Source organism: Suncus etruscus, chromosome 1 (genome assembly GCF_024139225.1).
Source record: "Suncus etruscus isolate mSunEtr1 chromosome 1, mSunEtr1.pri.cur, whole genome shotgun sequence".
Classification (NCBI taxonomy): domain Eukaryota; kingdom Metazoa; phylum Chordata; class Mammalia; order Eulipotyphla; family Soricidae; genus Suncus; species Suncus etruscus.
Genome location: NC_064848.1, coordinates 174,017,439 through 174,033,188, shown reverse-complemented (window position 1 = coordinate 174,033,188; position 15,750 = coordinate 174,017,439). Strand labels below are relative to the sequence as shown.

The window sequence follows — 15,750 nt, the reverse complement described above, 5'->3', positions numbered from 1 at the left end:
ACTGCAGAAAGAAAGGAAATAGGTTAGTGTCTATTGTGATATATCTAGAAATTTAAGAAAGAGGTCTAGAGAGATAGTACAGTGGGTAGGGCACTTACTTTGCATGCACAGAAATTATACTAGAATATGCTGTTGGTCATATAGGCAGTTTATGAATTGGGATGTATAACCAGCTATGATGTTAGGGAGAAGAATAGATGACTAAGCGAAGAGACTCCTTTTCTTTGTGGTACCTCTCACCAAGTAGGATAGCATCCTGTGTCAGTGATTTGACAGGGAGGTTTGAATTAGAATGCTGCTGTCTGGGAGCTATTATAGGTTCAGTGCTGTACACCCGATGGCTTCCTGGTCATCACCAGTTGCAAACCAGGAGGCTCCCAAGTACCACTAGAGTAGTTTGGGTAATACCTGATGATCCTCATAATCTCATCCTGATTTATTGGCCCTAATGGCTAAGAATTGCCAGGAGCAGCCCCCAGGCTCCTTGAGCACTGTTTAAAAGCCTTGCCCTCAAATGACTTTTCAAAACTTATACTGGGACTGGTGTTATAGTACAGTGAGTAGAGCATTTGCCTTGCACATATCTGACCCAGGTTCAATCTCCTGCTCCCCATATATGGTCCCAGGTGTGAGCAAAAGAACAAATGCAAACAAAAATGTTTTAAATTGTGTGTGTGTGTGTGTTCGTGTTCGTGTTCCCAGGTATAACTAAAAGAACAAATGCAAACAAAAATGTGAGAGAGAGGAGAAAGAAAGAAGAAGAGAAAAGAAAGAAAGAAAAAAGAAAGAAGAAAGAAAGAAAGAAAGAAAGAAAGAAAAAGAAAGAAAAAAAAAAAGAAAGAAGAAAGAAAGAAAGAAAGAAAGAAAGAAAGAAAGAAAGAAAGAAAGAAAGAAAGAAAGAAAGAGAGAGAGAGAGAGAGAGAGAGAAAGAGAGAGAAAGAGAGAGAAAGAAAGAAAAAGAGAGAAAGAAAGAGAGAAAGGAAGGAGGGAGGGAGGAAGGAAGGACGAAGGAAGGAAGGAGGGAGGGAGGGAGGGGGGGAGGGAAGGAAGGAAAAGAAAGGAAGGAAGGGAGGGAGGGAGGGAGGGAGATTCCAGGGATCAAACTCGGGTCAGTTTTGTGCAAGGCCTTACTATACTTCTGTCTAACCTTATTTTGTTTTTAATGGCAACAGGAAAGCAGTTAATGATTTCATTATCTTTGTAATTCAGTAGTATTGCTCTAAACCAAAAGTTATATTCATTGGTATGAAAATTGACACATGGAAACTACTCTCAAATCTTTAAATTACAGGTTCTGTCTGTATGTGTGGAAGAAGAAAATATAATTCCTTATATCACTAATGTCTTACAAAATCCTGATTTGGCTCTGAGGATGGCTGTGCGTAACAATTTAGCTGGAGCTGAAGAACTCTTTGCCCGGAAATTTAATGCTTTTTGCCAGGGAAATTTATTCAGAGGCAGCAAAGGTGGCTGCTAATGCCCCAAAGGTAAAATAGTTATGAAAATAATTTTACTATGTTACTGTGATCTGATTAAGGCTAATATGCTCAGTTTCTTGATAGAAGAGATACAATTCACAAAAAAATTGATCTTTATCTTATTTACACTTTCTTATAGTATATGAGTTAGTTATCAGTACTATAGATTTGGTTAAATGTTTTTCTATGCTTTGGATTTGATAAACTTTTATTTATTTTTTTATGTTGTTTTTTTGGCCACACCCAGCGGTGCTTAGGGGTTATTCCTGGCTCTGCACTCAGAAATCTCTGCCAGACTCAGGTGACTATATCGGATGCTCAGGATTGAATCCAGGTCAGCTGCGTGCAAGGCAAACATCCTACCTGTTGTGCTATCACTCTGGCCCCCTTCATTGGCTTATAAACAATATTAGAAAATTTGTAGATAGCACACTATGATTTTTACATAGAAATGCTTGTATTTTTAGGGGATGGAGTGGTAGCACAGCAGTTGGATGTTTGCTTGCTTGCTGCTGACTCCGGATTGATTGGATTTGATTCCTGGCATCCCATATGGTTCCCTGATCCTGCCAGGAGCAATTTCTGGGTGCAGAGCCAGGATTAGCCCCTGAATGCCTTTAGGTACGGCTCAAAAACAAAAAACAACAACAACAGAAAAAGAAAAGGGGCCAGAGCAGTGGCGCAAGCAGTTAGGTGTCTGCCTTGCATGCGCTAGCCTGGGACGGACCTCAGTTTGATTCCTCCGGCGCCCCATATAGTCCCCCTAGCCAGGAGTAATCCCTGAGCATTACTGTGTGCAGTCCAAAAACCAAAAACCGAAAGAAAAAAAAAAAGAAAAGAAAAGAAAAAAGATGAGCTAGTATTTTTAATTAGTTTTAATCTTTATTCTTGGTGAAAAATACTATCTATATAAGAATCATTCTCTGGGCCCGGAGAGATAGCACAGCGGCGTTTGCCTTGCAAGCAGCCGATCCAGGACCAAAGGTGGTTGGTTCGAATCCCGGTGTCCCATATGGTCCCCCGTGCCTGCCAGGAGCTATTTCTGAGCAGACAGCCAGGAATAACCCCTGAGCACTGCCGGGTGTGACCCCAAAAAAACTAAAAAAAAAAAGAAAAAAAAAGAATCATTCTCTTAACCACTAAAGTTAGATAATAATAAATTATTATTTTATAATTTTATTAGTATCTTTAGAAAGATTTTATTTCTGTAAGAGTTAGATTATAAATTTTTAAATCCTCAGTCCTATTTGGTTTGTGGTTAGAAGAGTCATCCAAAATAAATCTGATTTTATTCTCATCACTTTTTTTTTTTTTATGCCAGGAATTAAATGGAGGCTCAGACATGTGGAGCCTGCATTCTTATTTTTTATTCCCGTGCTCCTCTCAGTTTTTAGTATTATGTTAGATTGAATTACTCCTCGCATCCTGACCAGTTTTATGAAATTTGCATTTCATTTAATATAAAACTATAAAAATAACTAGTTATAGCTAGCATTGTAAATACATTGATATATTTTTGGTTCTGAATGTCTAGCTTTGAACCAAGTGTGGGATAGATGTTTGCTGATCTTTACTATTATACCTGTTGTAGATTTGAAATGGAATTATACTTTTAGGATAAACTTAAGAGACCCGTGCATTTTTTGAATTATCATTCCATTGTTTTTAATACTTCTTTTTCTTCAAGGGAATCCTTCGTACTCCAGACACCATCCGTCGGTTCCAGAGTGTCCCAGCCCAACCAGGTCAAACTTCTCCTTTACTTCAGTACTTTGGAATCCTTTTGGACCAGGGCCAACTGAACAAATATGAATCTTTAGAACTGTGTAGGCCTGTACTTCAGCAAGGGCGGAAACAGCTTTTGGAGAAATGGCTAAAAGAAGATAAGGTATGTTAACTTAAATTTGCATACTTTTATATTTTTTTGTATTAAATGCTGTGTTAATGTTTGTTTGTTTATTAAGTGAAAACATCTGGGATATACCAAACTTCTTAAATATCAGGATTGTGAGACTGACATTGGCTGCTGGCAACCATACTTGGGTATACAACAAAAAGAGTGAAATTGTTTGCTCATATATGTTAATAAGACAGTATATTGGGCCGGGCGGTGGCACTAGAGGTAAGGTGCCTGCCTTGCCTGTGCTAGCCTTGGATGGACATCGGTTCGATCCCCCGGTTTCCCATATGGTCCCCCAAGCCAGGAGCGACTTCTGAGCGCATAGCCAGGAGTAACCCCTGAGCGTCACCGGGTGTGGCCCAAAAAACAAAAACAAAACAAAAAAAAAGACAGTATGTCTTATCTAATTAGCAATAATCTAATTTCCCAGTATGATTTCACAGAATATTAATTGGTATTACATGGAAATTTATTAGTCATTTTCTTGAAATTTATTTTAATTTAAGCCTTTAAAACAGGGGTCTCAAACTCAATTTACCTGGGGGCCACAGGAGGCAAAGTCGGGGTGATCCTTGAGTGCAAAGTCAGTAGTAAGCCTCGAACATTGGGGGGTGTGACCCAAACTAAAAAAAAAAAAAAAACAAAACAAAACAAAAAAAGATTCCTCTAGGGCAGGGCCACAAAATGTTGTACGGAGGGCCGTTTGCGGCCCACGGACTGCGAGTTTGAGACCCCTGCTTTAAAATCTGTCATAACTTTCTTGAGTAGGATTTCTTTCTTAGTTTTTGGGCCACATCTGTCTGTGTTCAGGGCTTACTTCTGGCTCTGCACTCAGGGATATGGGGTACCAGAAATTGAACCCAGGTCAGGTGCCTGCAAGACAGACACTACCTGCTGTTCTATTGCTCTGGGTTTTTTTAAAATACCTCTTATATATTCCCTCAAAAATACCTGTTTTTCATAGAGCATCTAAATATTACTTTGTTACCTAGGCACATTATAGAAAAATAATGCTTCTTTGTAAGAAAATAATATTCTTTGGTACTATTTTTTTCATGGCATTATAAAAAGCCTTTTACCCAGAGTGGCATTATTGAATTGCCATGTCTTATGTCACTGTCAAGAATTGAGGTAGCACTGTTTAAATCGCTCTCAATAGTGAGTAACTTTTAAAGTCCTATCTTTCAGCTTTAGTATTCATTGGACATAATTTTATATTACTAGTTCTAAGTCCTTGTTTCTTGACTCAGCTTCTGGCAATCTTATATGATATTGGAGGATAGTACTTCAGAGTTGGGATGCTTGTACATGAGTCTGCTGAAGAATAGTTACTAGCCACAGTAGCAAGTATTTGAGGTCTGTCCTAATTGTTTAAGATAAGGGAGTATTGGATTAGCCAAGATAACTGAATTGACCTCCCTGACAGTCAGCATTTGGGTATTACTGCCTTTTTTCTTTTTTTATGACTAGTATATGGGATCTTTTTGTGGTAGAAAGGATTCTGGTCAACTCCTCAGTAGTTAACATATTGAATTAAGAGTCTCCTGATACAATTTACTAGTCTCAGTTTTGAATGCTTAGTGATGAGAATCATTATCTTCTTTAACCAATAAAACTAGGTAATCAACTCTAGTATGTAAGGTGAAACTTCTTTAGAGAGGCCTCTTTCCAGATGAAGGGACTAAGGTAGGCAGGTTGAATAGTATATAGAAGTGGGTATCTGCTTATAAACCACCTTTGCTTATAAAACAAGTTTTATGTTTACCTTTTGAAATTGGAATATCTTCTTTACTTTAAACATATCAAGGAGCTAATGGAACTTAGATTTATTTTTTAGAGGTTACCCCAATTTTCATAATGGTACATATGTAGGCCTCATTTGGCTTCTTAAATAGAAGTTTTTCATTTGATAGCCTTACATTGTTTTGAAACTTTGGGACCATAAAATCCCAGTTGATATTTTTAGTAATACAAGAAGCTGCTTTTAAAGAATATAAGTCTCTTAACAGGGTAGTTGATAATATCTATAAGTTTTGGTGGCTTTTTTTATTCTTGTTAAAGTAGTGTGGAGAATTCTACTGACACATTATTAAGAATATAAGGAGCCTAGCCACAGCTCCTACATATTTAAACATATATCATTAACAAATTTTTGGGACCATAATAACAAAGTACCTTTCTTAAGTGGAAGTAGTGTTTACTGCTCGTTTACTAAAAAGTTTATGTGTTGCTAAATAATTTCCTTTTCCTTTTCCTTTGAACAGTTGGAGTGTTCTGAAGAACTGGGTGATCTTGTGAAATCTGTGGACCCTACACTGGCACTTAGTGTGTACCTAAGGGCTAATGTCCCAAATAAAGTTATTCAGTGTTTTGCAGAAACAGGCCAAGTCCAAAAGATTGTTTTATATGCTAAAAAAGTGAGTTCATTGAAATTCATACTTTTACACAGAAGTTCAAAATTCATCGCGTTTCTTTTGTTAAAATTAAAACATTTAAAAAGCCTGTAAGTGACATAAAAATTAAGCTTTGCATCAGAGTTGAAGTTCTTGCCTATTTGTAGGTTGGATATACTCCAGACTGGATCTTTCTGCTGAGAAATGTTATGCGGATCAGCCCAGATCAAGGACAGCAGTTTGCACAAATGTTAGTTCAGGATGAAGAACCTCTTGCTGATATCACCCAGGTAAAGGCATTAAATATGTTCTCTAGAAGTTGATAGAAAAGGCAGAATATTGACATTCTAGATAAAGCAACTTTGTAGAATTGGTTAGTCTTTCAGTTTGTAGAAATTAAAGGTAATATATCTACATGGATAAACCTCAAGGTATCTTTTAAGAAACATGATTTAGAAAGGACAATTATTCCATCTGTATAAATTTGATACATACCAAAAATATCTTATTTAGAAGTATGTTTATTTAAAATATAGAAAAAAATACTTGTGGAAAAGTTGGAAGTACTGTTGCTTTCTTAACCAAGTTTAAGAGGAAGATGTGCCTATGGTCTTGGAAGTTAAAAATCTTTGAATTTGTGCCAGTGATAGCTCAATGGGTAGGGCGTTTGCCTTCCATGCAGTCAATCTGGATTCAGTCCCTGGCAATCCTGTATTGTCTCTGGAGCCTGCCAGGAGTGGTTTCTGAGTGCAAACTCAGAGCCAGGAATAACCCTTGAGTGCCACCAGGTGTAGTGCCCCTCCCCCCCATTTTTTTTTTATGCTTTGTGTGTTTTAAATAGCAACATCTTAAATCAGTTGTTTGATTTTCTAATATAGTATATTTTGATTAAATTTAGGGGTTTTTTTGAGGGCCATACTTTTGGTGTTAGGGACTTACTTCCTGCCGAGTGCTCAGGTTGTCTCTGACCCTGTGGTTTTCGGGGTTCAAATCCAGGTCTCCCACGTGAAAAGCATGTGCTCTTGGCCCTTTGAGCGTGTCCCAATTCTATTATATAAGATCTTGAAATACTTCCCAGTTTTTTTTCTCAAGCACAAAAATTAACTCCACAAGATAAAAAATTAGGGACCAGATGATAATACGGTTAGTAGGGAGTTTGCCTTGCACACAGCTGACCCGGTTTGGTCCCCAGTATCCCATATGATTCCAGAGTTCACCAGGAGTAATTCTTGAAAAACAGAGCCAGGAGTAACCCCTGAGCACCACCAGGTGTGACCCCAAAACAAAAATAAAAACTTATTCTTAAATTATGAAATTATGCCATCTAAATAATATATTTTATAGCTGAAATTAGTCTGACCATTTTCATTGTAAGGGAGATAATGCTTTGTTTTCTTTAGAACCATTAAGCTATTTCATCTTAAAACAATTTTCTTTAATTTAAATCTTCTCTGTAGATTGTGGATGTCTTTATGGAATACAATCTAATTCAGCAGTGTACTGCATTCTTGCTTGATGCATTGAAGAATAATCGCCCATCTGAAGGTCCTTTACAGACTCGGTTGCTTGAGATGAACCTTATGCATGCACCTCAAGTATGTGTTTTCATGATTCTTGTCATTTTCCATGTCTATTTTAGTAGTATGATTGAATCTCCTGAAGCTCTTGTAAATGCTTCTTTAAGAAAATTAAGTTACCATTTTACTTTCTCTCAATCTGCATATAAAATTATTGATGAAAATGAAGGGCCGGAGAGATGGCGCAGTTGTAGGGCATTTGCCTTGCACAGAGCTGATACAGGATGGATGATGGTTCGAATCCTGGCATCCCATATGGTCCCCTGTGCCTGCCAGGGGTGATTTTTGAGTGCAGAACCAAAAGTAACCCCTGAGCGCTGTGGGGAATGACACACACACACACACACACACACACACACACACACACACACACACACACACACACACAAACAACGAAAAATAATTGATGAAAATGGAGTGGTTCAATAAATTTCTATATTTGTGGTTTTATAGGTTGCAGATGCTATTCTAGGGAACCAGATGTTCACGCATTATGATAGAGCTCATATCGCCCAACTGTGTGAAAAGGCTGGTCTTCTGCAGCGTGCATTGGAGCACTTCACTGATTTATATGATATAAAGCGTGCAGTTGTTCATACTCATCTTCTTAACCCAGAGGTATTTGAGTATCTTACTTAATCGTTTTTAAGATTAATTGTATGCTAAAAATTGCCAGGGATATTGAATTGCTGTAATTTCATTGCACTATTAAAACACCATTCTCTTATTTATTTACTTTTGAACTTAATTGCTTGCCCCTTTTAGTGGCTGGTGAATTACTTTGGATCCTTATCTGTAGAAGACTCCCTAGAGTGCCTCAGGGCCATGCTTTCTGCCAACATTCGTCAGAATCTACAGATCTGTGTTCAAGTGGCTTCTAAGTATCACGAACAACTGTCAACTCAGTCTCTGATTGAACTGTTTGAATCTTTCAAAAGTTTTGAAGGTAATTAGGAACTTTTGAGTTTTTAATTAGTGTTGTTAAAATGATAATTATTCTGATCACAGCCTATTTGAGGTACTATTTTTCTATAAGTTTTACTATTATAGAATCATTAAAGTTTTATTCAATAAGTATTGTCAAACATCTTTTATGCTGAACTTTAAGAGTGCAGTAAACGGCCCGGAGAGATAGCACAGCGGCGTTTGCCTTACAAGCAGCCGATCCAGGACCAAAGGTGGTTGGTTCGAATCCCGGTGTCCCATATAGTCCCCCGTGCCTGCCAGGAGCTATTTCTGAGCAGACAGCCAGGAGTAATCCCTGAGCATTGCCGGGTGTGGCCCAAAAACCAAAAAAAAATAAATAAATAAAAATAAAATAATAATAATAAGAGTGCAGTAAACAAGATTGCTTAGATTTTTGTGTTTTTATTTTGCCTTTTTTGGGGGGCCACAGCTGGCAATTTTCAAAGCAAATTTCTGGCTCCATACTCAAGAATTATTCTAAACAGGATCGAATCATGTGGGATGCCAGGAATCTAACCCAGATTTGCCATCTGCAAAGCAAACACCCTATCTGCTATACTATTTCTTTTGCCCCTAAAGACATATATTTTTTTTTTTTTTTTAGTTTTTGGGCCACACCCATTTGACGCTCAGGGGTTACTCCTGGCTAAACGCTCAGAAATTGCCCCTGGCTTGGTGGGACCATATGGGACGCCGGGGGATCTAACCGCTGTCCGTCCTATGTAGCGCTTGCAAGGCAGACACCCCACCTCCAGCGCCACCTTCCCGGCACCTAAAGACATATTTTTAAGATGTAACTCTATATAGTATCTTTGTTAATTGTATAAAAAGTTAAATATTGGGGCCGGGACCCGGAGAGATAGCACAGCGGCGTTTGCCTTGCAAGCAGCCGATCCAGGACCAAAGGTGGTTGGTTTGAATCCCAGTGTCCCATATAGTCCCCCGTGCCTGCCAGGAGCTATTTCTGAGCAGACAGCCAGGAGTAACCCCTGAGCACTCTTGGGTGTGACCCGAAAAGCACCAAAAAAAAGAGAGTATTTCCTAGGCACAGTGGGGTTTGATCCAAAAACAAATAAACTTTTTTTATGTTTATCAACTCTGGAAAACTGCTTGCCACAAGGGACTTCATTTAAGATTTTTGTTTTGTTTTGTTTTGTTTTTCGGGCCACACCTGTTTGATGCTCAGGGGTTACTCCTGGCTAAGCGCTCAGAAATTGCCCCTGCCCCTGCCACGGTCCTTCCTTGGCTAGTGCTTGCAAGCAGCCACCTTGCCGGCCCCTCATTTAAGATTTCTAATATAGTATAATAATTAGCTTTGATAGTAAATAACCTCTGGGTTTTTAACTGTGTTTGGGGACATTAGGCTGAATTTTCAAGTTTAAAGTACAGTTCCATTTTATTGGATTGATCACTGTATAAATATTCTTTTTTGGGGGGAAGGGGCACACCTGGTGAAGTTCAGGGGTTACTCCTGGCTATGTGCTCAGAAATCGTTCCTGGCTCAGGGACCATATGGGACACCAGAAATTGAACTGCACGGTCCGTCCTAGGTTAGCACATGCAAGGCAAATAATGTACTGCAGTGCTATCGATCCAGCCCCTGGTGTTAATATTCTTACTGTGCTTTTGTCCTATTCTGTATTCTTATAGGTATTTTGAGACATAATTATCAGTTCTCAGCAGTTACTTATTCTTAGCTCTAGTTTTACAGAGTGTTTCTGGAAGTGTTCCAGGGACTACATGGTGCGAGCAACAAACCTGAATCTTGCATATACAAAGAGCCAGTTGAGTTATTTCATTGGTCCTCCTATTGAGCTTTTTGAGCAATCTTTTTTTTGGGGGGAGGGTTTTGGGTTTTTGGGTCAGACCCGGCAGTGCTCAGGGGTTACTCCTAGCTCCATGCTCAGAAATCACTCCTGGCAGGTGCAGGGGACCATATGGGATGCTGGGATTTGAACTACCATCCTTCTGCATGCAAGGCAAACACCCTACCTCCATGCTATCTCTCCAGCCCCTTGAGCAACTATTTTTATTTGGAATTTTATTTAAATATTCTCTAGACATCTTCACAGGTGTAGTTAAAATTAATTTGAATTTTTTCTTTAAAGGTCTCTTTTATTTTCTGGGATCCATTGTTAACTTTAGTCAGGATCCAGATGTGCACTTTAAATATATTCAGGCAGCTTGCAAGACCGGGCAGATCAAAGAAGTAGAAAGAATCTGTAGAGAAAGCAACTGCTATGATCCTGAGCGAGTCAAGAATTTTCTCAAGGTAAGTGGTTTTGAATATTGCATTTTATTATTGACTACTTAGAGACCAGGCATTCTATAAGGATTTGTCATAGTTTAAATTATTTTGCCTAAACATGAAAATTTTAGCATTCTCATTATGTGCTGCCCCTCCCCCCTTTTTCCTATGAAACTTAATACGCTGTGGTTTTCTTTGAAATAGGGAAGGAAATTGTTGAGTAATACTAAGAATTACCATCTGTTTAAAGGAAAAAATTCACTATTTCAAAGGAATTTTCTTTTAATTTTGGAAGAAAAAGTTTGGAAAGTGGTTACATACTCAGTACATTTTATAGCATTATTTAGCTTCTTTTGTTACTATGATCAGCACATCTTTTAGTGTGATTTGAAAGAATCTCTGATGTGTACGATTTGTTGTCAGGAAGCAGGTTTATTATTCTTAATAAAATAGGTTGATTATAGAAACTAAATAGAAATTCTTTCTAAATTTGTATTTGAGATTAAATAGAAAAGCACAATTTATGACATAAATTTATTTATAGAGCTGGCTGGAGATATATAGCAATGGTTTAATGATTTCTAACTTTAAATATAAGAGTTAAGTTTGTTTAAATGTTTTTCTTCTTACTAGTTTACAAGGAAAATTAAACTTTAAAATTGATAGTTTATAAAAATCAAGAAAACATCCTGATTCCTTGGTCATATGTATATGTATTATATGTTCATACATATAAAATGATTCCAGAAACTATAAAATGAATATTTTTTCTTTTAGGTAATTGAAATTAAAATTAAAATGTTTACTGTGAAATACAGTAGAAAAACTATGCTATCATTTTTTAGATATTCTATAATTGTATACATTTTGGGCTTTTTTTGTGAGAGGCATACCTAGCAGTGCTCAGGGTTACTCCTGGCTCTGCACTCAGAAGTCACTCCTGGTGGGCTCTGGGGATCATATGTATTCGTCCAGAACCTTGAACCTAAGGTCAGCATTGCAGGGCAAATGCCCTAAACCCTCTGTGCTATTGCTCTGGCCCCTGTATACTATACACATACATTTAGATAATATAACAAATTTATAACTTGCAGATTATTCTTTTGAGAAAACAGTATATTACCTAGGCTCTGATTAAATAGCTAAAGCTATTAATGATTTTTAATGATTTTTGTGATTTTAATTATATTACACTAGTTACAAGATATCCTAAGACTTGCTCTTCAAACCTGAGCATGTATTTTCACTTGCTTGTCTCTATGTTTCTTATTCCGCTCTGGAGAAACCTGTGTTCTCTCCCAAACATTCTCTCTCCCCTCAGATCTTTCTAAATAAGTTTCAATTAATAAAAAAGATCTTGCTTCACACACACACACAAAAAAAAAAGATATTCCCTAAGAAATTTCTTATTTATTGTTTTAGTTTTTGTGCCATACCCAGCAGTGTTCAGGGGTTGCGCTTAGAAAACCATGCTTGGGGCCTGGAGAGATAGCACAGCGCGTTTGCCTTGCAAGCAGGCTATCCAGGACCAAAGGTTGGTTGATTTGAATCCCGGTGTCCCATATGGTTCCCCCAAGCCTGCCAGGGAGCTATTTCTGAGCAGACAGCCAGGAGTAACCCCCCTGAGCACCGCCGGGGTGGTGACCCAAAAGACCAAAAAAAAAAAAAAAAAAAGAAAGGAAACTGCTTGGCAGGCTCAGGGGACAATATGGGATGTCAGGAATCGAACCTGGGTAGTCTTGAGTGCAAGGCAAACGCCTTACTGCTATGCTATCACTCTCTCCCCTATGAAATTCTTGGCCATCAACAATATTTTGAGTAGTCAGGCTTTGATGATGTGCTTATTGTTTGCTGAGTATTATACTCACAAGGTACTCTAGGGCTATTCCCTGTTCTGTGTTTGGTGGCTGGTTTGAACCTGGGTCATACAAGGTATGATCTTTTAGTTTTATCTCTAGCCCTGTGATGCATTTGAATCCAAGTCTTTTTTTCTGTTAAAAATATCCTTCCTATGAGTGAAGGATTTGGTGTTCTCAACTTGACCAGTATACACATAATATCAGTTCAATTCTTTAATATTTAGTGATACTTTATTTGCTTTTGGTCTTTGGGGATACCCGGTGACGCTCAGGGGTTATCTCCTGTCTATTCGCCAGAATCGCTCCTGGGGCTTGGGGGACCATATGGATGCTGGGGGCATCGAACCATGGTCCGTCCTAGGTTAGTGCATGCAAAACAAATGCCCTACTGCTCCAGCCACCAGCTGATACTTTCTTTTTTAAAGCATAACATGCAAATTCCTATTTTTTGTTTCTATTATTTTTGTGCTTCAGTTGTAATTTTTCTAGCATTAGGTTTTCATTTTTTATTGCCATGCATTATGTAAATCAATACTAAATTTTACTTTATTATGTTAAATTTCAAGTACTAGGGAATACTAGGGAGCTGTAGAGGTATTGTACCAGGTTGTACATATGCATTGCATATTGTTCTTCTGAATACCACAGGGAGTAACCCCTGAATAATGATGGGGAAAAAAACCCTAAGATGCTTAATTTTGGGTTGGTATTAGTTTTTGGATGCTCAGTTTATGAATCTAATTGAGAATTCTTTTGTGAATTAGGAACAAGCCTGATGAACTCCAGTGCATATAGACTATGGGCTTCTGAGCCAGTCAGGAAACTGGTGCAAATTCCATTTATGTTATTGGAAATTTCTTTTTTCATTGTGTTGATGGGTAGGTAGGTAAAACTACTCCTGCAGTGCTTAGGGATTGCTTGGTACCAGGGATCAGATCCAGGGTTCCTAAAACAAATCTTTCGAGCCATCTCCCTGGTCCTTAATTTTAATTTTGATTACAAAAATCTATTTGTTTTTTTTGTTGTTTGTTTGTTTGTTTGTTTTTGTTTTTGGGCACACCCGTTTGACGCTCAAGGGTTAATCCTGGCTATGTGCTCAGAAATCGCCCCTGGCTTGGGGGGACCATATGGGACGCCGGGGGATCGAACCGCGGTCCTTCCTTGGCTAGCGCTTGCAAGGCAGACACCTTACCTCCAGCGCCACCTATCTATTTGTAATAACTAGTGGATAGCTTTTAGTAACTAATTTTAAATATGAATATTAATAATTCCACATATGGAATCATGTGTAAATTAAGATAGTTTAGCTATCCTGGCTTTAGTCTGCTGTTTCAGTCTTACTTTTTTCCTTTGGTATAGTATCGTTGTCTTTGCAAGCTGAAATTCTAAACTACTAGTGCATGAGAATAGCTTGCCCTGGGGGGCGGGCGGTGGGCACTAAAGGTAAGGTGCCTGCCTTGCCTGCGCTAGCCTTGATGGACCGCGGTTCGATCTCCCCCGGTGTCCCATATGGTCCCCCAAGCCAGGAGCAACTTCTGAGCACATAGCCAGGAGTAACCCCTGAGCGTTACCGGGTGTGGCCCAAACCCCCCCCCCCCAAAAAAAAAGAATAGCTTGCCTATTTTTAGTTTATAAAATGTAATAAATAAAAAATTTATTGGTTGAATTAATAATGTATTAGTAATTATTAGTTTATTAGGACTTTACATATTTGGCATACATTCTATACTGTTACATCTCAGTCCCAAATTACAATATTTTGCATATAACAAATAGGATAGATTGACTATTAGTTGTGCTATACTTTTAATTTATTTGTTCCTTTTTTTTTATTCCCCACCTCCTTTTTTTTTTTTAATTTTATATATATATATGTATATATATTTTTTTACCTCCTTTTTCTTTTTGGGACCACACATCTTTATGATGTCCTGTTCACCGCAGTGCCTTATCCCCCTCATGTTCTGCCATGTGTAAGGGGCCCAGGCAGTGTTGACTGTTGAGGGCCAGGTGCTGTGCCTTCCCCTTTTCATTTCCTCTCTGTTGTGCAGGTGTCCTCCCCTATCATGTAACTTCACTTTAAAATGATCCCTCCACAGAAACACAAATCTGCTGTTGGACTTGGATTTTAGGTTCAGTAAAAAATGTTTTTTTGATTCAGAATTTCTCTAAGCATTTCAAAGATTAATCTTTCAATTTATTTATAACTAGTGGTTCATATGTGCTAGACTTAGAACAGTTTTATCCTAACTTTGCAATTAATTTCTAAGTGGCTAACATTGGACGGAAAATTCTATTTGGCTTAACTCTCCTTATATAGAGGAATCATTTCAACTTTTTTGTATCACATATTTTTTTATGTGTGTATAAATGGATTCCTGATGGAAACTATTATTTTTGTGTTGTTCTGTGTTATCTGTGGAATGTAACAGGACATGTATCAGGTAATGTCCAATACAGGTCTTCCTCTCTGTAACATTTATGTCACTCTTTTAAGTAGGCTGTAGCTTGTGGTATTTGTGATGGTAAAAGCAATTGGCAATATAAAGTTGTCTTTAAGAGCTTTTCTTGTTTTTTTAAGTCTTTTCCTTATTATAGCAATAAGTGGTAAATTTATTCATCTTCATCATCATGCTGCTCTTTTTAAGCTTTATGTAGAAGTGATAGCACTTGTTGAAATTGATTGGAACTAAGGAGGGGTTGAAAATCATTAGTTTTTGGCGGGGGGAAATGAGCCATTTTTGCCAGAATTTTGACAGTGGTGACTAGTTTTTGATGATCTCCAAAGTCAGTTAAAATGTTACTATTAGGGCCCGGAGAGATAGCACAGCGGTGTTTGCCTTGCAAGCAGCCGATCCAGGACCTAACGTGGTTGGTTCGAATCCCGGTGTCCCATATGGTCCCCCGTGCCTGCCAGGAGCTATTTCTGAGCAGACAGCCAGGAGTAACCCCTGAGCAACGCTGGGTGTGGCCCAAAAACCAAAAAAAAAAAAAAAATGTTACTATTAAAGTACCTGTGTGATTATTTTATGTACCAGGTGCCATTGCTTTACAAATACAGTATTTTGCTTTTTTAGGTAGAGCATGGAAAAGACCTGATAATTTTGCTGTAAATATGTGTTGCTTGCATAGTAAAACTTACTCAAGATTGGAATGAGGGGCCGTAGTAATAGTGCAGTGGTAGGGCATTTGCCTTCCACACAGCTGATCCAGGACGGACCTTGGTTGGATCTCCAGCTTCCCATATGGTCCCCCAAGCCAGGAGCGATTTCTGAGTGCATAGCCAGGAGTAACTCCTGAGCATCACCAGTTGTGGCCCAAAAACCAGA

The 15,750-nt window shown here is 38.3% G+C and overlaps 1 protein-coding gene across 1 annotated transcript in view; it reads left to right on the top strand.

Annotated features, from left to right (window-relative positions):
- The window catches only part of CLTC (clathrin heavy chain), a 79,902-nt gene that overhangs the window by 33,537 nt on the left and 30,615 nt on the right, over positions 1-15,750 (top strand). Inside the window, 9 exon segments of the mRNA XM_049771199.1 lie at positions 1,292-1,428; positions 1,430-1,487; positions 3,166-3,366; positions 5,643-5,795; positions 5,939-6,061; positions 7,229-7,366; positions 7,802-7,966; positions 8,114-8,294; positions 10,423-10,586. Coding sequence (XP_049627156.1) covers positions 1,292-1,428; positions 1,430-1,487; positions 3,166-3,366; positions 5,643-5,795; positions 5,939-6,061; positions 7,229-7,366; positions 7,802-7,966; positions 8,114-8,294; positions 10,423-10,586 — 1,320 coding nt within the window.